Source organism: Mustelus asterias, chromosome 1 (genome assembly GCF_964213995.1).
Source record: "Mustelus asterias chromosome 1, sMusAst1.hap1.1, whole genome shotgun sequence".
In the NCBI taxonomy this organism is placed as follows: Eukaryota; Metazoa; Chordata; class Chondrichthyes; order Carcharhiniformes; family Triakidae; genus Mustelus; species Mustelus asterias.
Window position 1 is genome coordinate 60844389 of NC_135801.1, and position 25664 is coordinate 60870052.

Genomic DNA, 25664 nt, shown 5'->3' on the forward strand with positions numbered 1-25664 from the left:
CTCCCACTGTCCGAAAGACTTTTCATAGAAATAGAAACCCTACAGTGCAGAAGGAGGCCATTCGGCCCATCGAGTCTGCACCGACCACAATTCCACCCAGGCCCTACCCCCACATATTTTACCCGCTAACCTACACATCCCAGGACTCTAAGGGGCAATTTTTTAACCTGGCCAATCAACCTAACCCGCACATCTTTGGACTGTGGGAGGAAACCGGAGCACCCGGAGGAAACCCATGCAGACACGAGGAGAATGTGCAAACTCCACACAGACAGTGACCCGAGCCGGGAATCGAACCCGGGACCCTGGAGCTGTGAAGCAGCAGTGCTAACCACTGTGCTACCGTGCCGCCCTGCTGGTTAGGTGCATTGGCCATGTTAAACTCTCCCTCAGTGTACCCGAACAGGCGCCAGAGTGTGGCGACTAGGGGATTTTCACAGTAACTTCATTGCAGTGTTAATGTCAGCCTACTTGTGACACTAATAAATAAACTTTATCTCAGGTTTTACTTGCTCCACCAATTGAAGGGTTTGGATCAGAGCACCAGGCGTAGTAGCAACATGTCAGGTCGTGGTAAAACTGGAAGCAAAGAGCGCACCAAGGCCAAGACCCATTCCTCCAGAGTCAGTCTCCAGTTCCCGGTGGGCCACATCCACCAGCTGCTGCGCAAGGGCCACTACGCCAAATGGGTGGGCGCCGGAGTGCCCGTCTATCTGGCCACCATGCTCAAGTACCTGACCACCGATATCCTCAAGCTGGCTGGCAATGCAGCCCAGGACAACAAGACCACCCACGTCATCCCCCACCACCTACAGCTTAACATCCACGACAATGAGGAGCTCAACAAACTGCTGGGAGGGGTCATCATCGCCCAGGCCAGTGTCCTGCCCAACATCCAGACTGTGTTGCTGCCCAAGAAAACTGGATATCCCAGCACGGCGTATGTCTGAAGGAGGGTGGAGGGACCAGATGTGAGAGAAAAAGAGATTTTTTAAAATCCTGCATAGGTCCTTAGGAATTATCTAAACTTTCCTGTTTTGCTACTGATTCTCCCTAAAGACAAAAAATAGATTTGCATCTATTCAGTGTTATCTTTTATCTGGCACTCTCTGCCAAATAAACCCCCCCAGTAGAGGCATCCCTTAAATTGGCAAATCAAAACAGCCCAGAGGAGAAACACATATTAATAGCAGCTTGTATCAAAAATCGTACATAATATATTGTAATGTTTGAACTAGTTATGCCCAGTTGGGGGACAAAATTAGAAGGATCAATGTAGGTTTGGACTAATGAGAAGAAATCATTTCTTTTAAATGCTTGAAATGATTAACGAGTGAAACAAAACCATAATGGATAGATTTGAAGAAGGTATTCTTACACCAGAGTCATGACAAAAAAAGTAACATCTGGGAATTTTGACAATTTTCCACAGAAAGAATTTCTTTTAAAAATTGCTTTTAAATGAGGGATTTTTAAAGCAACATGAATTAAGGGATAAAACATTTGGATAGGTCATTAACATATTAATGGATGAGACGTTTTAAGGTTTCCCCCCCAAAGTTTCTAATGAACAAGCGTTTGTTCGGCTGTTTTGGATACCAGTCGTATTGCAGCCATTATGTCGGAAAGTGTCTGGTCCTGCACACTCAGTAAGGCTTTCTGATGTACCTTATCGCTGCCTGCGAACATAGTGAGATAAAAATAAAGATGGACACAAACAATCAATATTTTAAACAAAGCTAATTAGGCAAATTCCTGCCTCACTTAAACGGACCCCTCAGACATCTTTTACACCAGGAGCAGGTGTGGTACTGGACAGAGCATCAGCAGCATTCATTTGAAAAAAGTCATACTTACGCCAACATCCTCAGTGGTCCTATCCCACTAAGATCCTGAACTTCCCACAATTGTGACAACGGGACCGAGGGCAGTGTTATCCCAGGTCCAAAGGAGACCTGATTACTATGCACCCAGGTCATTAACTGAGACTGAACAGTTCGATGCTGTGATTGAAAAGGAAGCCCTCAGTGACTTGAGCATGTGAATTATTTTCTGATTATATACTGGGCCTGTACTTTAAAATTGAGACCGATTACAGGCCACTCGTAATGTTGCTGAACACAAAGGAACTTGCAAAGCTGCCACCCAGGATTCAATGATTTTGACATTAGATTCCTGTGATATAACACTTGTATGGAGTACATACAGGGTTAACACTAGACTACGACTGATGCACTGTTGAAGATACCTGCCACTTACCCAGTACAGGAAGACTAAACCTTTACTTTGGAAATTGAAGCTTTTACAGTCTTGAAATACCAAATACTTACAGGCAATAGACTAGAAGTTGCGTGAATTTCATAAGATTCAGACAAGATGAAGAGTGCACCCAGATCTGCACATATTGCCAGTACGATGGCCACAAGCAACCCTATCTTGAAGCAATATTGTGAACAGTGGCACCACTTCAGTATCATAGATAACCTCCTGGTGTACATTGCAAGAGTTGCGGTGCTCACCACCTAGAAGTCCTACAAAAGACCCACCAAGAACATCTTGGCATTAGCAAGTGTCAAACCAGAGCACAGCAGTCTGTATGGTGGCCAGGGACTTTACACTCCATTGAACACATGGTCTCCAGCTGCATCACCTGCACCATCCACGAGCAGAGCCATTCTGCCCGCTTCCTTCCCATCAAGGACTTGGAAGGCTTTGACTCCAAAGGGAAAATATTCTTTAGTGGTAACTATTATTCCTGCTGGATAGAAGCGTAAAAGCTACTTGGCTTCACCTCTAAAGCTGTTATTCCCTTCTTGAAGAAAATGTTTGCTACACATGACATCCCTGTCTTCTCTAATATCGGACAATTCGCCAATGAGTGATTTCAATCCTTCGCAAAGTTGTATGGATTTGCACATACAAGCTCCCCAAAATACCCAGTCTAACAGAGAAGCTGAGCACGGAGTGTCCACTGTCAAAGATGTTTTGCAGAAGAATGGTGACTTTGAGCTTGCTCTGCTTAGCTGTCATTCAACACAATTACATAATGGGTTTGCTTGATGGGCTGCAGGCTGAAGACCCAATTTCTTCCCTCCCCACACCTTACGACCAAATGTCATGGTGGAAGACCATCACCAAGCTAGGAATAAGTAGCCTACCACGTGAGTCAAAATTGTGTTTAAACAGAGGCATAGGACTCAAGACCTTTGATTCTTGGAAGGGCAGAGAGGGTATGGATCAGAGACCAGAACCTTGCTGGAACAATAATTGAAAAACTACAGCAACAGAGATCATACCTGAGTTAACGTTTTGAGTCTGTTTGACTCTTCAATGGAATTCAGAGAGGGGGAAAGTGTGTTGGATATTATATCGTAGCTGGGAGAGATTGCAACAAAGATGTAGCAAACTTATAACAAGAGACAATGGCCCAGTGTGGGAGGTAGGGGAATGGAGGGTTTTTATTTTGAGACAATATGCGTATGGGATATTAAAAAAGGGCTAAAATGGAGGAAAAAGGTCACAGTCTAAGGTTGTTGAACTCAATGTTGAGTCCTGCGAGCTGTAATATGCCTAATCGGAAGACGAGATGTGGCTCCTCTAGCTTCAGACAGAAGGCAGAGAGTTGGGATAAAAGGTTCTTTCTCAGAATGGCAACCGGTGACAAGTGGTGTCCCGCAGGGTTCAGTGTTGGGGCCACAGCTGTTCTCTTTATATATTAACGATCTAGATGACGGGACTGGGAGCATTCTGGCCAAGTTTGCCGATGATACAAAGATAGGTGGAGGGGCAGGTAGTATTGAGGAGGTGGGGAGGCTGCAGAAAGATTTAGACAGTTTAGGAGAGTGGTCCAAGAAGTGGCTGATGAAATTCAACGTGGGCAAGTGCGAGGTCGTACACTTTGGAAAAAAGAATAGAGGCATGGACTATTTTCTAAACGGTGACAAAATTCATAATGCTAAAGTGCAAAGGGACTTGGGAGTCCTAGTCCAGGATTCTCTAAAGGTAAACTTGCAGGTTGAGTCCGTAATTAAGAAAGCAAATGTAATGTTGTCATTTATCTCAAGAGGCTTGGAATACAAAAGCAGGGATGTACTTCTGAGGCTTTATAAAGCACTGGTTAGGCCCCATTTGGAGTACTGTGAGCAATTTTGGGCCCCACACCTCAGGAAGGACATACTGGCACTGGAGCGGGTCCAGCGGAGATTCACACGGATGATCCCAGGAATGGTAGGCCTGACATACGATGAACGTCTGAGGATCGTGGGATTATATTCATTGGAGTTTAGGAGGTTGAGGGGAGATCTGATAGAAACTTACAAGATAATGAACGGCTTAGATAGGATGGACGTAGGGAAGTTGTTTCCATTAACAGGGGAGACTAGGACGCGGGGGCACAGCCTTAGAATAAAAGGGAGTCACTTTAGAACAGAGATGAGGAGAAATTTCTTCAGCCAGAGAGTGGTGGGTCTGTGGAATTCATTGCCACAGAGGGCTGTGGAGGCCGAGACGTTGAGCGTCTTCAAGACAGAAATTGATAAATTCTTGATTTCTCGAGGAATTAAGGGCTATGGGGAGAGAGCGGGTAAATGGAGTTGAAATCAACCATGATTGAATGGTGGAGTGGACTCGATGGGCCGAATGGCCTTACTTCCGCTCCTATGTCTTATGGTCTTATGGTCTTATGGGTCGGGCTTCACTGGAGCTTTGCAGCAGGCCTAGGATGGACATGTGGGCATGAGAGCAAAGAGCAGAGTTAAAATGGTCAGACGTAATTTGAAGGAACAGATCTCAAGGGACAGAATACAATTAACAGAATGGCAGAGTACCAGAACCCCAAGAGAACGTCATACCTACTGAACCACAAATGAGGGAAACCAGGTCTGACAACCCCACAAACTGACCTCAGAGCAAAACATTCCCATTTACCATGGAAGGAGCTTCCCAACCATTCAGGAAGTCTGGTGAAACCAGCAAAGAGACTTTTCCTTTCAGAGAAGAGACTTTGGTGGCAGGGGTGGGGGAATGTGTATATAATAGTATGCGGATGAAGACTCAGGGAGATGTAAAGGTTTAACACTAATGTTAGCTACTGAGGATGTATATAAGGAGCTACGTCAGTGATGTCACTCATCGAGAGATGATGATTGAGAAGCATGTTAAGTGAAAGGTGCTCGCTATGTCTTGGTCTTACTTAACTTTTGTGAATAGTTTGTGTGTAAAAGCAAATGGATTTTCAACAAAATAACATTCTCTCCAGCAAGACCTCATCTGGAATAAGAAGCTAATGAATCCCGAGATAAAACCATGATGACAGAGTTGTAGGCTCTAATACTTTTCTTTCTAATCAATTTAGGCTTTTGGGGTCAATCTTTTGACAACTATAAAACCATTCTCATACCCTCTTCTATTGAGGGTGAACAGGTCCATGGAATGAATCAATTATGGATAATTACATAGCAAAGTGCCTTCCGCCAAGTCCCTGTCAAAATGAATGCAACTATTGTAGATTCTAAGTAATGCTAATTGATAACCTATTTATGTAGGCCGGCTCCTCAGACTGTAAACTCACCCGCAAACCCATTTCACATAGATAAGATGCAATGCTTCCCTACTTACCTTTTCTTGGGAATAAGCCTTCTATGTTTCTCTGATCAGTGATTTGCTCATTCACAGAGCAATTAGACCGCATCCCCATGCTGGAAAGTAATTATTTTCCTGCCCAATGTGAGCAAAAACGTGACACACTGAATCACCTTGACAGCATTAGAAGGTGGTAGCAGCAGGAGTTAGAACACAAGATTTGTGAACCTCATTCAGGAAGATGGTAGCAGGCATTCAAATATGTACAATTTAAATGTATTGAGTTTGGTGGAGGCCTGTGGTTCAGTGTGTCAGTATATCAGCAAATTGCACGCTGTTTGGCACGTTTAGTTCTTTTAAGTTTATTGGTCTCCAGTGTGTCATGCCCAGTGAAGTTATTTCATATTCATAACTTTTAAGGTGCAGAATTTATTCAATGTAGGCTCTGAAAGCAACCTTTTCTTTAGAAAATGAACAATGTGCTGCTGCAAAGATGGTGGATAAAGGTCAGTTGACCTGGTTTGTGTATTCAAAACCTGACTCGCTGTCTAAAAGACGAGAGTGACATCTCTTTTATTGCATTGAAAGTGTGTCAACTTCACATATACCGAGAGACCATCAGAAAATATTCCTGAATTGAATGGGTCTTTTTTTTGCAACAAAGTTGATTATGTTTACCCCCTTAGGTTGAATGCTTTAAAACAGTAAACCAGGATATGGCTCTTCAATCCAAGACCACCACCATATTTTGCAAAGGGGCCACAGTGTGAAGGGTCAAATAGTGAGGCAGCTGTGTTTGTTCCCTTTAATCTTTAAATGTTGTCTACAAAAGAGACAAAGCCGACAGAGCAATACATTTATGCCTTCAAAACTGAGGGTGTAACATTGTAGGGTCTCCAAGCCTGTTCCTTTTCAGGTTGGCCAGAACAGAAAACTGACCTCCTACCGAGGCTAAAAGCTTTGCGACCTGCAGAATGGCCATCCCTGAGAGAACCCTACGGCATAAGACTTCGGCTGCTAAGTTCACTTAAAATGAAGATGTCTTTTCATCAACAACAGAAATGCTGGAATAACTCAGCAGGAATGGCAGTATCTGTAGGGAGAGAAAACAGAGTTAACATTTCGAGTCTGTTTGACTCTTCATCGGAATTTAGAGAGAAGGAAAGTGTGTTGGATATTATACCGTAACTGGGAGAGATTACAATAAAGATGTAACAAACTTAAGAACAAGAGACAGATGGCCCAGTGTGGGAGGTAGGGGAACGGAGGGTTTTTACATTGAGACAGTGTGTGTATGGGATATTAAAAAAGGGTTAAGATGGAGTAAAAAGGTCACAGTCTAATGTTGTTGAACTCAATGTTGAGTCCTGCGAGCTGTAACATGCCTAATCAGAAGACGAGATGTTGCTCCTCCAGCTTGAGTTGGGCTTCAGGGCTTTACTGGAGCTTTGCAGCAGGATGGACATGTGGACATGAGAGCGAAGAGCTGAGTTAAAATGGCAAGGAAAAAGAAGGTTGGGTTCATGCTTCTGGGCTGAGTGAAGCTGTTCTGCAAAGTAGTCACCTAGTCTGCATTTATTCTCCCAATGTAGAGGAGACTGCAGTGGGAGCAGCAAATTCAGTAGACCAAATTGAAGGAGATGCAAATGAAATGCTGCTTCAGCTGATATATTTTGGGCCTTGAATGGTGAGGAGGGAGGGAGGGCAGGTGTAGCACCTTCTGCGATTGTGTGGGAAGGGGATGGGGAGTTGGACGTGATGGAGGAGTGGACCAAGATGTCATGGAATGAGCAGTCCCTGCAGAATGCTGCACAGGGTGAGGGGAAGATGTGTTTCATGGTGGCATCAGGCTGGAGTTGGCAGAAATGGTGGAGGATGATGCTTTGACTGTGAAAGCTGGTGTGGTGAAAAGTGAGGACAAGGGGGACCCTCTCCTGGTTCTGGGAGGGAGGGAAAGGTGTGAGGGAAGAGGTGTGGGAAATGGGTCGAACCTGGTTGAGTATCCTGTCAACCTCTGGGAGCAGAGAGAAACCTCAATTAAGGAAAAAGACAGACATGTTGGAAGCACCATTTTCAAAGGTAGCATCATCCGAACAGATGTCTTTTCATGAAGCTTGTAACGCATGTTTTTCAGAACAAAACAAGCACATGAATAATGAACTGTTCCTTCTGTTTATAGCTCATAAAAGTGCACTATTCGCTTCAACTGCATGTTCCTTGAGTGTGTTTTTGTGTATGCTTGTGTGGTTGCAGCATTGGATTTCTGGGTGAGTGCTTAAATAAACAATCTTCCCTTACTTTAACCCACACAAAGCTTGCTGCTAGTAAATCAAATTGTCCATGTGCCTCAGGGGTTAAGAGAAACACAAACATTTGCCTCTCCAAAGTTTACTATTTACAGAAGTAGGAAAAGGGGACAAGGAGTACAGCAGCTGTCTCTCACTCTGTCTATAGCAAGTGTCAGAATGGAGCCTTTTCTTGGGCATCACCAAACAGTGTTCAACCCAGCTCAGAGACATACTTGAAGCCATAACATCCGATTCCAAACGTCTTTGAAATAATTTAATTGTCGGGAAATATCTGGGAACACTGAGCTCCTAAAATAAGCTGCACCAGAATGCCATTTGAGAGGAACAAAAGGACACAAGTATTTTCATACAAAAGGAGGTGGTACAGGGTAAAAATAATACAAATAAATATTTAGTCAATGTTTACAGACTTTATTTTGACCAAATACAAGCCATGGGTTGAATTTATTTCCATGATCACTCACAGGTCTTTATCCTGACTGCTATGGTGTACTTCATCTCCCTCTGCAGTTCAATCATGGACAACTGAAGCTCCCTTAATGGACACCTACCCTGCTCAATCAACATATATCTTCCAGGGAAAAAAATAAATCAACTAAATATTTAAGCCCTTGAATTTACACCTCCTCTTTTAATTTTCTATTTTCATTTTGCACCAAGATTCTCCCTATTTGTAGACAGCTTAAGCTGGACTCAGCTTGACCACTGGAGTTTGGGGTTTCAGTCATCATTAAGTCCTTTTCCTTTTAGACTTGTGCCTCAGACGATAGCCACTTGTTTATTTCAGTCATGGAATTGGAACCGCTGGAATTCTATTTTAATCTTGCACTTTGTTAGTTTTTATAATCCAGTCCTAAACATTATGTACTGGATGAATGCTGTACTTGAGTGTTTTAGGTAGTAGAAAGCAGAAGTTACAGTTTGCTGAGGTTCGGGTATTTATTTATCAGTCTGCCTGTGGGCTACACCTCCCTTGGTATCCTGTACATTTATTCAGCTAGCGCCATTGCACACATTCAGGCTTTTTGTTTTCTCGAGATTTTAGCCAACCATAGACATGAGATTTATAAGGACGTACATTTAAAATGGCCTATCCATTACAGCAGCCCCAGTCAAACAAGTTTAGTTGAAACATAAATAAGTTTATACAAATGCACCACCAATAAAAAGAAAATAAAAATCCGGCAGAGCTGTTTTGATCAATAGCTGGCAAGAAATTAATTGTGAGAAAAAGATGCAAAACAGAATTACAATGAGAAATAATTTGAATTTAAAAAAAGAGTCTTTGCCAGTTGAACTGGAAGATGGCACAGAATACCCAAATTCAGTTCCTCTCTCACCTCAAATGGCCTGAGGGAGGCAGGAGTTTGATCACAAGACAAACACTGCTGTATACAGTTTACTCTTTCACTTTTAATAGAACCGTAAGTTAGATTGATACTTTTTTTGTACATTACTTTACAAAGTTAGTTAAATTCTCTATGTACACATTGAATTTTATAATGTGCATCTCTAAACCACATTCAACAGCCCTGCAAGTGATCTTGGCTTGTACTTTAATGCAGACTGTATTTGCTAGCAATCCAATAAAAAAAAATCCTACCTGCATAAGCATATACAGTCATCACCTCTACCCGATACCAGTGAAAAATCAACATGTATACAGATACATTACACACAGGAAAATTAACAGACAGTAAAATTAATGAAATCAAAATTTTGAACAAAATTGTGAATGAACGGGGCTTATACATGGTAATAAATAAGTCTATTCTACTTGTACTCAGTAACAAGGCCTCTATGTTCCTGCTCTATCTAGAATAAAACAATCAAGCCCATTCTTTAACGCCATTATTAGAATTCTATCAGTACAATGGCATTTCCATCTCACTGTATTGTAGAGCAGAAATACACATTACAGCGTAGTAACTTCAAGAACTTATTCCGCAAGGTTGCAAATTTTATTGACCAGCTTTTCATATTCCTACCAGTGTAAAAACTTTCATGAAGACTGAAACAATGTTGTAGATATCCACCTCACATTGTACTTCAACACAAAATCCATCCTCCAAGTTAAATGCATGTTTGCTTCAGATGACAGTGCTGTCCCAACCCTTCCCCCAAGAATGATCAGTTCCAACTCACAAACTATAACTCTGTTACTTGGAGATTTGCTGCTGAATGTGAAGAAGGAATTCGTAATATGACAACGCAGATTCGCTTCTGTCCTCCACTAACCTCTGGAAAAAGTTTGCTCTCATAGGACTGTCATCCCTGTTGATATTTAATAACACCACGTGACAAACATTTGACATACAATCATCACAATTTGTGTAGCAAACAAGATTTTACAGTTGCAAGTTTACAACAGTTTCAGACCAATGTTGCAGTTGTATTTTCTAAGTAATGCCTTTTCATCTAAATAACTACGGGTAACGCTTTCAATGGCAAGAAATATAACTTTAGTCCTGGCATGTCTGAAAGATGTGCTGGTTAGGTGCATTGGTCATGCTAAATTCTCCCTCAGTGTACCCAAACAGATGCTGGAGTACGGCAACTTCATTGTTGTTACTTGTGATACTAATTAACTTAACTCATTAATGTGTAAAATGAGCTGGAATTAAAGTTTCAATGCAACATAATCAAATGCACAAATGGCACAAAAGTAGGGAGAATTGTGGCTTAACAGGACGCAGCCAAACCCTTGTGGAGAGATTTCAACTGGTTGCGATTTGAGCTGATTAATGGCAAACAAAAATTTAAATTGTGTACTTTCTTAGTTTGGATAAAGTTTGCTGAGGAGGAAAATTTAAAACAACCAGGGAATGTTAGCTTTTGCAAAGTATGGATAAATCTAGGACACTGGATTTATTTCAAAAACAGCCTACAGCCGTAATGCAGAAATGGTAATGTCATTTTGCAATTATGACAGAAAATAGGGCTTTGTTCATCAGAATATATCTTGTGAACTATTGGTTTTCTTACCCCTGCACAGCTATATAGAAGGTTAAAGTAATAGAAAAGCAAATACTTACTTCATAATGTAAAGAATCGATAAGAAAGGTCTGCTGTCTCGAAGCCAGGAAACAAAACTACTTGTTCTTTGAGATAAAACTGTATTCAATTCTGGGAGCTGAGTCTTCATTCCAGATATAAAATGAACAGTATTGTGGACATAGGAGAAAGATGATAAGAAAGAAATGGATCAGTGGCACTTTACAGACAATGAATCACTTCTAAAGAATAGACAGTATTGTAATGTAATATAGAAAACACAGCAGCTAATTTGAAGACTACAAGGTCCCAACAGTAATGAAATAAGTGACAATAAAATCTGCTTTGGGTATTGATTGATAAATGCTGGCCAGGACACTAGAATTCCTCTGCTCTTCTTTAATGTCCACCTGAGAGGACAGATGGGGCCATTGTTTAATCTGAAAGATGGTCCCTTCAACATTGTAGCATTTGCTCAATATTGCACTACAGTGTCAGCCTACACTAACATAGAAACAGGAGTAGGTCATTCGGCCCTTCAAACCTTCTCTGCCATTTCTTTTGATCATGGCTGACCACTACATTCGATATCCTGATCCCTCCTTCCCCTCCATATCTCTTTAGCTCCACGAGCTATAGCTGCTTTCTTCTTGAAATCACACAATGTTTTGGCCTCAAGTACATTCTGTGGTAGTGAATTCCACACATTCACCACCCTGTGGGTGAAGAAATTTCTCCTTACCTCAGTGCTTAAAAAAATTACCCCTTATCTTCAAACTATGACCCATAGTTCTGGACTCCCCCACCACTCGGAATATTCTTTGAATCTTCCCTGTCAAATCCTGTTAGAATTTTATAAGCTTCTATGAGATCCCCTCTCACTTTTCTGAACTCCAATGAATACAATCATAACCAGCTTAGTCTCTCCTCATATGACAGACCTGCCATCCCAGGAATCGGCCTGGGAAACCTTCACTGTACTCCCTCTATAGCAAGGACATCCTTCCTCAGATAAGGACACCAAAACTGCACACAATACTCCAGGTGTGGCCTCACCAACGCCCTATACAATTGCAGTAAAACATCCCTATCCCTATACTCAAATCCTCTCGCTTTATGTGTTCAAGTCTCCGGCATTGGGCTTGAATTCATGACCTTTTGATTAATAGGCAGGAACACATCTACTGAGCCACAATTGGCACCTACTTGGGTCAATTCCAAGTGTGGAATGAGAATGGTTCTGGTTTAGAGTTTCAGAGCAAGGAAACACCATATTAATTTTATTAATGCAACTCAGAGTTGTGGCAGGCAGAAGACCATCTCTGCAAATTTTCAGAACCGATGTATGTTCATGAGCACATTCAAAGCTTCACTCAAAGTGTGCATTTTTGTCTTTTTGTCTCCAATCACAACGTTAACAAGCTGGATCACTTGTCAGCTTTACCTCATTGACCAATTATTAGAGAAACAAAAAAAATTGTTTTTGAAAAGTTAACATTCAAGAATCTGTGACCAGAATCCTGGACAATGAGGCTACTATGGGTGTGACACGAAGAGCAGGTGGAGGGGAGACGATGTTACTGATACAACACAATCACACCACCCAGTGGCCAGCTCTGGAATGACATTGGCAGAAGCTCACGGGTTCAGCCATTCTGGTCGGGAAAAAAATAAACTTACTGATAAGGTGAAGATAAATTTTAAAAATCTAACGCAAATGAGAGCTGCATTTTTTGTTACATTTTAAAACAATTCATTGATATTTTCCAGCATTCAAGTGCAGGAAATACACAGTAATAAACACAGAGCAATGCACTAAATTTCTTACCTAGACTCCCAACTTACCATATTTTGTGGTATAGAAGCATGATTAGGAAACCCAAGCACTTCACTAATAAAGTTGCTGCTGCAGTTTTTGCCAATCCAGAGGTACATCACCTAAAAGGGGAAAGAAACAGTTCATTTATTGGAGAAGGTATTCCTCTCAATACTACCACACAATCTAAATATAAAATACTAGAAAAGAAAATTATTTGCAGAGTGAAAGGGGCTAACAAATAGTCATTACCCATTTTATGCCACCTTTGAAGTCAGTTTCAGCTATGTCTTTACGAACCATCTGCTACAAGCAGCTAAGTCATAAAGACTTGTGAGGAACATCTGTGATGTTAAAATATATCCAAGGATTAAGGACAACTTTGTTATTCTTTATTTATTCAGCCTCCAAGTTTCTGCCAACCTTTTGAAGACCTCATGATTACCCAAATTATTTGTATTCTTACTTCCTGAAGCACAATTCCGATCCTGCCAAGGACCTTGATCTCCATTCCTGTAAGCTACAGATAAAAGTCTCTCAAATTTCTCAGACCCAAAAACATTTGGAAATAAAGACATTCACTGCTGCCATTTAACCTCTTGACTCTGCTTCGCACAAAACAGGGACTTTTGTTGTTTGGAAGACATACCATGTTTAAATCAGGAAAGTCGTGGCAGTGTTTGTGAAAGGCTCCAAGGTGTTGTGAGACCAGACAAACTGACAAATTCATCCAAACTTAAGCACTGATAAGGGTGATATTAGAGGAGCAAGAGGGGTGGAAAAGATGAAAACCCGAAACCACAATGAATCCAGGATGGAAAATCAGGATACAGCCTCAATCCTGTTGCAAGGTAAGTGATTAGAGTCCCAAATTGTGCCAAAGGGTTGAGATTAATCCGTAACCTTTGCCCCTCTTTGACCCTCTCGTCTGAGAATGAGGATTGCTTTTTGGGTATTTGGTTAGATTCTATTTGCTGCAATGAATGCACCCAACTGTACAAAAAATTCAGTAGTATCACACGGAACAGACAAATTCCAAATAGTAGGAGCTAACCTAGGTTGACGGCAAATTTATTGCCGCATAGTCAGTAGCACCAAACTAGTGTTCCTTGTAGCCCAATTGGTGCCTAACTGGAGGAACAACCCCCTCCATGTAGACACAGGAAATCAAAGCTGAATGTTCTCTCCATGAATTTAGGGAAGGTGGTGGAGTCATGGTATTCTCACTAAGCTAGTAATCCAGACACTCAGGATAATGCTCTGGGAACTGGTGTTTGAATCCCACCATCACAGATGGTGAAATGTGAATTCAATAAAAATCTGGAATTAAGAGTCTAATGATGATCATGAAACAATTGCTGATTGTCATAAAAACCCATCTGGTTCACTAACGCCTTTAAGGATGGAAATCTGCTGTCCTTACCTGGTTTGGCCTACATGTGACTTCAGGCCCAGAGCAATGTGGCTACTCTTACCTGCCACTCAGTTCAAGTGCAATTGGGGATAAGCAACAAATTCCGGCCTTGCTAGCAATCCCACATCTCATGAAAGGATAAAGATAAAAACATCCTTAGACTTAATTGGAAATATAGACAGTCACTCAGTTTTAATCAAGCTGCTGGATGCAAATTCCAGGACATTACTACAGGAGTTCCTCAGTGTCCCAGGTCCAATCATCTACAGCTTGTTCATCAATGACCATTTGCAACTTCACAAATACTGAAACAATCCCTATCTGCGTGTATCAAGACCTGGACAACATTCAGGCTTGGACGGATTAATGGCAAGTGGCATTTGTGCCACACAGGTGCCAGGCAATGACCATCTCCGACATGACAGAAGCTAACCATCTCCTCTTGGTATTCAATGGCATTACCAGTGACTCCCCCACAATTCAGGATTCAATCCTGGACCGGGGAGCGGCGGGGGCTTGGAGGGCCGAAGGGCCTGTTCCTGTGCTGTATTGTTCTTTGTTCATCAACATCCTAGGGATTACCACTGACCAGAAAGTGACATGGACCAGTCCTATAAATACTATGACCATAAGACTAGGTCAGAGGCTGGAATTTCTGTGACAGGTAACTCACCTCTCGACTCCCCAAAGCCTGTCCACTACCTACCAGGCGCCAGTCAGAAATATAATGGAATATTCTCCACATGCCTGAGTGAGTGCAGCTCTAATTCAATACCATCCCGGACAAAGCAGTCCATTTGACTTGCACCAACCACCACCTTAAACATCTACTCCCTCCAACACTGGTGCGTAATGACATCAGTGTGTACTATCTACAAGATGCTATAGCAACTTGCTAAACCTCCTTCAACAGCATCTTCCAACCCAAGGCCTTTATCATCTAGAAGAACCAGGGCAGCAGATGCATGGAACACTACCACCTGAAAGTTCCCCTCCAAGCCATACACCATCCTGACTTGGAAATATATTGTTGTTTGTTCGCTGTCACTGGGTCAAAATCCTGGAACCCCCTTCTTAACAACACTGTGGGTACACCTACACCACATGGACAGCAGCGATTCAACTTGACGACTCACCACCATCTTGTCGAGGGCAATGAAGGGTGGGTAACAAATGCTGGCCTATCCAGCAACTCCCACAGCCCATGAACAAATGAAGAAAAAAAACCAGTGACAAAAATGCGCTCTCACCCCCTCAGGAGTAATGTGAATGTAACCACATGGGTGGGGAGAAAGGAAATGTATCTAACGTCCAATGACGGTCAGTATCTGTGGTGACCTGCACAGACTGATCAATCGCCAATGGCAAAATAATTCAGCTTTGAACACAGACCTAGCTATATATATATGGCCAATTTCTATAAAATGCTAGAATATGCAGAAAGAGCAAGACTCTCCACATTTCACACGCAAATTCCCTCAGAATACTAAGTACAGAATTCTTCAGTAGTTTTTCACAAGAAAATACAGTCAACCACATGAGAATCATACTCTGGTTTACCATTTTCAATAAAAACTACTTACAGAACCACAATCCATCAAGAAAGCACCTTCCTTCGACAATTTTTCTGCAGAAAGTTGCATAATTGGAGGCTGAGGAATAGCTTTGTCGCCGACAGTGATGGAGCCCTACCAGAAACAGAGAAGGAAATATTATGGAATCTATTACTCATGAACAAAACAATTAAACAAAGGGTAAAACATGTTACAGTCCTTGTATTTCCATCAAATCTGAGCCAGCGAGCTCCAAGCCTAGATAACTGAACCCTGCCACAGAAAGCATGAAAACAGCTTGGTGTTCAGGCTTACATGGGATTGCGGAGCTTTCAAATTCACTGCAGTGTTGGTATAAAGCTGCATACGTCAAAGGTGCAGCAAACAGGACATGTCAAGTACATGCTTCACGCTGTGTCTCACAAAATGATTCTTTATAACCATCAAATCCTGTGCAAGTACAAATGCTCTTTCAGATACAAGCCACCAATTCAAAAATAAAATGTGGACCTGCTCGCAATGCCCAAGTATCTTTCAAGGTTTTGGAGGAGAGGTTGGAGATGGAGCAACAGTTTGCAAGGATGGCAGATGGAGGGAAAGTGGTCATAGATTAGTTTTTAGGGTCAGGGATGATGACAGCAAATTTGAAGGAGAGGACACTATTAACAATATCAGCTGACATGTAATCTGGGAGCCAGTAAGGAGAGTCAGGTGGTCAGCAGTTTAGTGCGGCAGAGTTCAGGGAGGAGCTAGGTCTCAGAGACAAGATGAGGGCATGAAGAGAAACAGGAGAAAAGCGCTAGACCATGGGGGTGCCCTGAAAAGTCCCTTCTAATTTGAGTCTACTGGGCATAAGGTGGGGAGTGGATGGCTCAGTTGGACTCCTGGCCAAACTGCTATCTTTCCTGCCACCAGCAGTGGGAAGTAAACAGACAACCCTCATTCCTGACACCTTCCTGTGCCATCTTGCCAGCTCAACCCAACCAAACAGCAAAGGACTGATAAAGTTCCGGCCAAGGTCTCCAAACATCTGAGAATGTATATATGACATAATAAAAACAGAAAATGCTGGAACTACTCAACATGTCTGGTGGCATCTGTGGGAAGAGAAAGAGAGTTAACTTTTCAGGCCTGTGGTCTTTCATTTTGCTTTTGTACTTCAAATAATCTTAACTATTTTTTAATTTCCTTAAGACAACAATTAACTTTAAGGTGAAAATATTTAGTAATGCTATATTGCTAACCTCATCAGGCAGATTGTCTATTCTGTACAGGTTGGGATGAATCGTAAGCATCAGATGAACTAACGGCTGTGTCTTCATCTCACACATGGCAAACACTCGTTCATCCAATCGAGTGCTGGTGCCAGTTCTGAATGCTTGCTGTAAAGCAAGGATTGAACAAGATATTAATTGTATTGTGCAAATTAATAATTAGCATGAATTCTAACTTATAAAAAAATTGCAATCTTGTAAAGTGATAGTATGCAAACAGTTCACAGGTTCCTTATTGTTGGCCAGTGCCGAGTTAGCGCGATACACTGAACCTGGCACCCAACATGGGAGCTGGGGAGCAGTAGCACAGGAGGGCAGATCCCCAAAGAGATCCTATGTTAAACTTTTTTTTTAAATAGAGGATGCTAGGGTCATGATGTAACATGAAAATGATAAACACCCCTTAGCATATTATAATATTTAAAATCATTATTAGTGACTTGATGTCCTGCAAGCATTTTGAACAAACCACCAAGTTATACATTTTTAAGCTTACAATTGTTAATAAAACCATAGTGCACTATAATGGTTTCTAACATTAACCCATACCAGTCCTCCTGTTAGATGGAAACATTGTATTAGTCATCCAAGCATATTGGGTATGTCCCTGTTTTATAAATACATTAGTCATTATGGAAGGAGCAATGGTCATTACTTCTTTAATAATACCTGTCTCAGAAGAGCCAGAATATAAAGAGCAAACAGCCTGAGAGAGTTTGGAGCCACTAACACAGACCGCTGGAGGTTAGAAACAGTAGAACGATACGCAGACAAGGAATCCACCACAGCATTTACCAAGGCATCTCTGGCATCAGATAGACTTGAGGAAACAGATCGATCAACAGCTGAGGGACAAATAATAATTTACAGATTAAGACAAAAAATTACTGAAGCTACATAATTATCAATGGCATCCAAAATCAATGATGTCACTGTGAAAAGTACATGAGACGTAATAAAAGTCTCCACGTTGTCAGCACGTTGATCACACTGTACAAGTGGCAAGGACTGCTTTTAGAATTTTTTTAAGAGATGGAAATAATTTGCTCAGAAATGAGCTTGAATCTTGTTGCATCTTGGAATACTTTGAAGGAAGGTCATTGAATTCACATTATTAGTGAAAATGTATACATGCCTCAGCTCATTTGCTGTTAAATGGCTCATCCATACCTCTGTTACCTCAGGACTTAATCCAAATCTCTGCTGGGCAACTGTGGATCCGAAGACTTGAGCTCATCCAAAATTCTGTTGCCCTAAGACCTGTTCACCCATCGCCCTGTACTCACTCCCTGCATTGGCTCCTGGTCCAGCAATACCTTAATTTTAAAATTCTAATCCTTGTTTTCAAATCCCTCAATGACCTTGTCCTATCCTACCTCTGTATTTTCCTCCAGCCCCACAATCTTCTGAGGTGTCCTGAATTCTCTATTTCTGATCTCTTCAGTTCCCTGACTTTTTTCACTCCATCGCTGGCAGCTATGCCTCAGATGACTAGGCCCTAAGCTCTGGAATTCCCTCCCCAAACCTCATCTCTCTCTCTACCCTTTTCTCCTCCTTTAAGACACTTCTTAAAGCCTATCTCTTTTGGTCACCAGTCTTAATATCTTACATGGTTTAGAGGCAAATTTTTTGGATAATGTTTCCGTGAAGCACCTTGAGATGTTTTACTGTGCTAAAAGTGCCAGTTAAATGCATATTGCTGTCATCAATATATGCCTCAATGATACATGTGGCCATTCAGGTTTCCCACAGGATGTATTCAGATTTAAAATCAACTTTAAGCCCTCACTGTCAAGCTACAATGCTGTCATTCTGCCTGAATTCAGTATTCTGCATTTTTCTGAAGTACCCATCCCTGGTGGTAGCTTTGTGACAGTGGACTCGAAAACTCACTACTATTAGCACTTTCCAAGAGGAAGTAATTTAGCAAAGTACAGCATTGCACAACCAAGATTCCCAATCAATCACAAGAATAGGTGAGGCCATGAAAACAAAGATGAGAGTTTCAAAATCAAGATGCTGCTTGATTTAGAGCCAATATAGGGTGATTGGGGAATGGGGCTTGGTGTGAGTTAAGACCCAGGAAGTGGAGTTTTGGATGACCTCAATTTACAGAGTGCAAAATGTGGGAGACGAGCCAGGAGTGCATTCAAGTCTAGAGTAGCAAAGGCATAGATGAGGATTTCAGCAGCAAATGAGTCGAGACAGAGGAAAATTCAGACCATGTTACGTTGCTGGAAATAGGCACCCTTTGTGATGGAACGCATTCTAACTTGAAGAAGCTTGAATCTAGTGGAGAAAGCCTTACAATGCTTAGGGCATCACAGACCTGAGTTTAAAGCAATGTTAATAGCCCAATGTAAAGGATGGCGCAAAATTTGGCTGTCAAAAGTGGACTAAGTCACCACTTTGTAACGTTACATTAACAAGCAGGGTAGAACATGCTCCCCAGCAGATATTGTTGAATAATATTACACAGATCAGGAAGTGGTAGATGCTCCCAACAGAAATAGAGTCCAGCTTTGTGTATAGCTCTCCTATTTGGAGGCAGTCAAATCTGCAGCAAATGAGGTTATGAGGAATCAGACAGTGTGGGAAAAGTTTCAGGATTTTGCTGAGACAACAACATAGTAAATAGCTCAATGATGTGCAGTTTCCTGAATAATCAGGTGAAGAGGCACTTTGACATTACTGGAGCGCAATCTGACCTGAAGATGAAAGTCATCAGAACTTCACAGTCAACGTTGACTTTTATAGGATTGTCCCACTGGAGAGTGAAACAACGTGGAAGAATGTCAGACTTCCAAACTAGTACATGGTCTTATTCTTTGAAAGATGCCCATCCTTCCATTTCGAATTGCCAACACAGAATCCTCCACACAGGATCAACAAATCAATATTGATAAACTCAGTTCGCCAATGATTAACAGGGTAAACCTCTGTGGTCAATGAAATGCTCCAAAGCAACCATGTTCACATTTTATAAAGAAATGATCTGGCACCTTGTGTTCTGGTCTCTTCATTCATCTCCTGGGCTTTCCCCATCACATTGTATTATTACAATAGAACAGCCACTTACCCATAGTAGCTAGAAGACAAGTAATAGCCTGCACATCTGCCCCTGCATAAACATCAGCTACAGAATTCACAACAGGTAAACACAAAGTATGCACTCGAATCCGACGTTCACCTACAAAAAAAAAACAAAAATTAAAGTCGCTAATTTTGAAAACTCACTTTTCACAATCAAGTTTCAGAGAACAATATATAGTTTAGGAAATGGAAGGCAGAAGTTTGATTCGTATCCAGGTATCTTGGATTTACCGATAATGTCAAACCAAACACGAGGGATCCTGTACTTTATAACAGAACAAAGCATACAAAGTCTACATTTCATAGAATCCCTTCAGTGGAGAAATAGGCCATTCGGCCCATTGAGCCTACACCAACAACAATTCCACCCAGACCCTATTCCCGTATTGACCCTGCTAGTCCCCCTGACACTGAGGGACAATTTAGCACGGCCAATCAACCTAACCTGCCCATCTTTGGACTCCGGAGGAAACCGGAGCACCCGGTGGAAATCAAACAGACACGGGGAGAACGTGTAAATTCCACACAGACACTCAAAGCCAGAATTGAACCCGAGTCCCTGGTGCTATGAGGCAGCAGTGCTAACCACTGTGCCGCATTTTGATTATGAATACTAAAGATGGATTTTTAGGTCTGAGAAAAAAAATTCTCTACAAAACTACAGCACTGTTAAACTGAGTTCAAACACAATTAGGTGTCATAATTTAAAAACTGAAATTGTATTAACCATCTGCAGAGAACTCTGAAGAACCCTTTTTTGGTTTAATTTTTGATTGGATTTATTGTCACATGTTTTAGTATACAGTGAAAAGTATTCTTTCTTGCACACCAAACGGACAAAGCATACCGTACATAGAGAAGGAAAGGAGAGTGGAGAATGTAGTGTTATAGCCATAGCTGGTGCTCTGTCCAAGACCGCAACAAACTACAAAGGGCCATGAATGAAGCACAGTCCATCGCTCAAACCAGCCTCCCATCCATTGACTCTGTCTATCCTTCCCACTGCCTCAGAAAAGCAGCCAGCATAATCAAGGACCCCACGCATCCCGGACATTCTCTCTTCCACCTTCTTCCGTCGGGAAAAAGATACAAAAGTCTGAGTTCACGTACCAACCGACTTAAGAACAGCTTCTTCCCTGCTGCCATCAGACTTTTGAATGGACCTAACTCACATTAAGTTGATCTTTCTCTACAGCCATACCATCCTCTGACAGTGCATATTTTATCTCTAAAGTTTAACTGTCAAAATGATAGGCCACACCCAAAACTTTAATCTGTCCTTTCTCTTTATAGCTATTACTCCTAACGTTTTTTTTTGTTCCTTTTTCAGATCTCCCATTTGTTTCACCTTAATAGCTTTATTCCACACTTGCCATTCAACTTCAGTACTTACAAAGAGGGAAACTTGAAAGCCAGGATCCCAGTTTAGTTCTCATGGCTGTTTACGTTTTCTGTCTTATTCAGTAACAAGTAGCAACTCACAATATACTTCAAGCAGTGTTTAATGGGGCTGGCTGGATGGACAAGTTATTTTTTATTTACATCAACTTTGACAGAAAAAGTCAGAAAATAAGTGAGGGAGGATCAAATCCAATTACTACCAAGATACCACAAAAACATGTTTTTAAGGTGACAGCTTCACTGGTAACAGAAATTGAATATATTACAAAGGCCATGCCTAATTAAAGTATTAATAGATCAGAGAATATTTGCAACATTTACAAAGACAATTTCCTGGAGACTGCCACTATTAGCCACCAATAAAAATTCGAACAATATTAATGTGAACAAATACTTAAGTCAAGATTCAAGTGCTTCAGCAGTTCGCTAATAATTTTGGACATTTTTATTTATTCATTTGTGGGACATGGCTGTCGCTGGCCTGCCAGCATTTTATTGCCCATCCCTAGTTGCCCTTGTTCAGAGGACAATTGAGAGTCAACCACATTGCTGTGGATCTGGAGTCACATGTAGGCCAGACCAGGTAAGGACGGCAGATTTCCTTTCCTAAAGAACATTAGTGAACCAGATGGATTTTTACCGACAATCGACAATGGTTTCATGGTCATCAGAAGATACTTAATTCCAGATATTTTTGATTGAATTCAAATTCCACCATTTCCCATGGCGGGATGCGAACCTAGGTCCCCAGAACATTAGCCGAGTTTCTGGATCAATAGTCTAGTGATAATACCACTAGGCCATTGCCTCACTTAATAACAAATATATAAATCTACATAACATAATAGAACAATAAAATATTTGCAACATTTTCTTCATGAAATTTTGCCAGACTTCACCATTTTATGAATTATCTTGTAGGCAAAGTTTCAGAACAATGTTGATTGTGTTAATTCACATTGTCTTCCAGGGTTTCTAGGTGTTACATCCAATGAAATGCTGCCTTCATGTTAAGGACACGTCACTTTTGGAATTGTCTTCTTTGTGCCAAGGTTGCAAAAATTCATTCATGGGGTGTGGACATCACTGGCTAGACCAGCATTTATTGTCAATCCCCAAATGCCCTTGAGAAAGTTGAGGTGAGTTGCCTTCATGAACCACAGCAATGGACGCACCTATGCTGCTGCTGGGGAGGAAATTCCAGGGTTTTGACCCAACAACAGTAATGGAATGGCAATATATTTCCAAGTCAGGATGGTGAGGGGTTTGGAGGGGAACTATCAGGTGGTGCTATTCCTATGTGTCTCCTGCCCTTGCCTTTCTAGATGGTAGCAGTCATGGGTTTCAAAGGTGTTGCCTAAGGAGCCTTGGTGATTTCCTGCAGTGCATCTTGTAGATCATGATGTAGAGATGCCGGCGTTGGACTGGGGTGGGGCACAGTAAGAAGTCTCACAACACCAGGTTAAAGTCCAACAGGTTTATTTGGTCACATGAGCTTTCGGAGCACTGCCTCTTCATCAGGTGAGTGCCATTTACCTGATGATGGGGCAGTGCTCCGAAAGCTCGTGCTACCAAATAAACCTGTTGGACTTTAACCTGGTGTTGTGAGACTACTTCTTGTAGATCAGAAGGACGTTTCCTTGCCCACTTTATTGGGAACCAAGAGACTTTCTGGGGACTGGAGTCAGTGTTCCGAACTCCTAGTTCCCTGAATGACTAGCGCAGTAACAACCATTACACCACCAGAATTTGTAATGGGAAAGGAGACCATTAGCCTGACACTAAGGGTTCAACACGGGGTGACACATAGTGACAAAATCTTCATGTGCAGAAAGTATTTCTTTAGTAGCAGATAATCTTTGGTATTTAGGTAGGTGTCGTTAATTGAATATATTTACTTAGGCAAATATCTATAATTTTAGTTAGACATTACACACTTTTCACCAAGTCTTTTACACGTTTCATTAATGGAAAAGCTTTAGAATGAAACAACTAATATGTGGAAATAAAAACTCTGGTTTAGTTTTCTTGAGCTATATCAACTATTTTGAACGTATACGCTTCAAAACAGATGTTGACCTACCTTTGCTTGAAGTGTAAAGCAAAGCAGCTTGAAAACATACAATGGATGTATCGACCAGATTTTCCTCAATAGACATTTGCACCGTGAATCCGGAATCAGGGTTTATATTAGCAAGCGATAACAGATCAGTGGAACGCACAAAGAAGTTTCCATGGAAAGTATGAATGGAAAGACCTGCAAATGAGAAACCATTACTTTCTGGGAACTGTTATGCTTCCATACTTGATGTGTCGCAAAAAAAGTCTTTTTAAAAAATAACTTTAGCTTCTTTCAAATGCATTATCATGGAATTTCCTGTATATAGGAATTTGTATTAACTGTCATTGTACTATACTTGAATAAGGCACTGAAGTATCTTAAAGGTTGTTCGCACTATTAATGTCTTTTTAGTACACTGATTTAATATGTTAACAAACAGATAAACACAATCACTGTTAGCCTTAAATAATTGCTTGAATATTGACTAGCTTTCCATTCTGCTAAGTAGATGTTTATTTTTGTAAAATCATTTATCCCTCTTCTCCATTATTTCTCACACTCTTTATACCCTCCAGGTCTCTGGGGATCAAAAGTGAATTGTTGATACTACCAAGTGAAGAAAAGTTTCTAATTGTAAAGCACCTATTACACCTCTTGGAAAAGCTTCAAAGCTTCTGACCTTTTGGGTTTTAAGCAGGTGGTGTCAGAAAAGTTACCACAGGGCTTGTGGCGGCCAAGCGTTCATAGCGACGTCGCTTTTTGATCCTTCGATGTTGGCTCTTCCTATCATTGTGAAGCAGAATTCACCAAGCATTGGATTGTTCACCCACTAATAGGGAACGTGAACTGGGTTTAGACCGTCGTGAGAAGGTTAGTTTTACACGACTGATGATACAAAGTGTTGTTGCAATAGTAATCCTGTTCAGTACGAGAGGAACCGCAGGTTCAGACATTTGGTGTATGTGCTTAGCTGAGAAGCCAATGATGCAAAGCCAACACCTGTGCGATTATGACTGAAGGCCTCTAAGTCAGAATACCGCCTAAAAGTAATTGTCCACTGGACAGACTTGAGCTCAGAATTATTTTCCCCTCTTCCTGTGGCTCAGCATCCTCACCACCACCTGGTGTTGGGGAAACTCCAGTTGGTGATCCTCATTCGATTGAAATCTGGGGCCAAGAGGTTATCTCAATTGGTAGCACTCTTGCCTGTGTCTGAAGGTTGTGGGTTCAAGACCCACTCCAGAGATTTGAGCACGAAAATATCCGGACAGTACTGAGTACTGCACTGTCAGAAATTCTGTCTATTGAATGAGATGTCACAAAGCACTGGCACCTCCTGGATTATGTTATTGTTCAAGTCAAATATCTAAGTAACATCTGCATCACTTGATCTATGCAGGGGACTGATGCTTGCTGAACACATTAAAGACTTGCTCAGTCGATCTTGAACATTCTAATTGTAAAGCACCTATTACACCTCTTGGAAAAGCTTCAAAGTACAAATGCTTTAAAAGCGCAGTGGTTATTGTGTAGAGAAAGGCAGTTGCCAATTTAACCACAATAAGATCCCACAAGTAGCAATGAAATGACTGATTACTTAATTTATTTTTGGTGGCACTGCTTGAAGAAGCAACTTTGGCCAGAACATTGAAAGAATTTCCTGCTCTTTGTCAAAGAGTGAAACAGATGCAGCCTCCATTTAGCACTTTATCCCCATAAGCAAAATCTCTGACAGTGTGACATTTCCCTAGTATTACACTATCATATCAGCCTTGCTTAAATGAGGCTTGAATGGGTAATCAATCTTCTGTTCAGAATCAAACAGTGAGCAAATGAGATAAGTTGATACATTTAATAACATTGGTCATGAAACTATTCAGCATTAAGAATCCATCACCTGGATTTTAGCCCTAAAGGTCTGCTAATGAATTTCAGATTAAAAGGAAAAATCTGTTATAAAGGCCTTTTATGACATTGCTCTGTAATTGTCCACTGGACAGACTTGAGCTCAGAATTATTTTCCCCTCTTCCCGTGGCTCAGCATCCTCACCACCGCCTGGTGTTGGGGAAACTCCAGTTGGTGATCCTCATTCCACTGAAATCTGGGGCCAAGAGGTTATCTCAATTGGTAGCACTCTTGCCTGTTTCTGAAAGTTGTGGGTTCAAGA

The 25664-nt window shown here is 41.4% G+C and overlaps 2 protein-coding genes across 5 annotated transcripts in view; one reads left to right on the forward strand and one right to left on the reverse strand.

Annotated features, from left to right (window-relative positions):
* Positions 1–560: 560 nt before the first annotated feature.
* Positions 561–950, forward strand: LOC144507231 (histone H2A-like). Its single transcript, XM_078234233.1, has one exon. The coding sequence runs from the start codon at positions 561–563 to the stop codon at positions 948–950; it is 390 nt and encodes a 129-aa protein (XP_078090359.1).
* A 7171-nt stretch (positions 951–8121) lies between these two features.
* LOC144493684 (protein transport protein Sec24B-like) overlaps positions 8122–25664 on the reverse strand; it is a 102403-nt gene continuing 84860 nt past the window's right edge. For all 4 annotated transcript variants that reach the window (XM_078213040.1, XM_078213031.1, XM_078213020.1 and 1 more), the window contains 8 exons: positions 23518–23691; positions 20020–20130; positions 17610–17785; positions 16911–17048; positions 15697–15801; positions 12729–12821; positions 10925–11028; positions 8122–10163 (listed from right to left, as the gene is read on the reverse strand). In XM_078213040.1, the coding sequence (XP_078069166.1) occupies positions 10049–10163; positions 10925–11028; positions 12729–12821; positions 15697–15801; positions 16911–17048; positions 17610–17785; positions 20020–20130; positions 23518–23691 (1016 nt within the window). In that variant the 3' untranslated portion in view covers positions 8122–10048. The remainder of the gene's footprint in view (positions 10164–10924; positions 11029–12728; positions 12822–15696; positions 15802–16910; positions 17049–17609; positions 17786–20019; positions 20131–23517; positions 23692–25664) is intronic.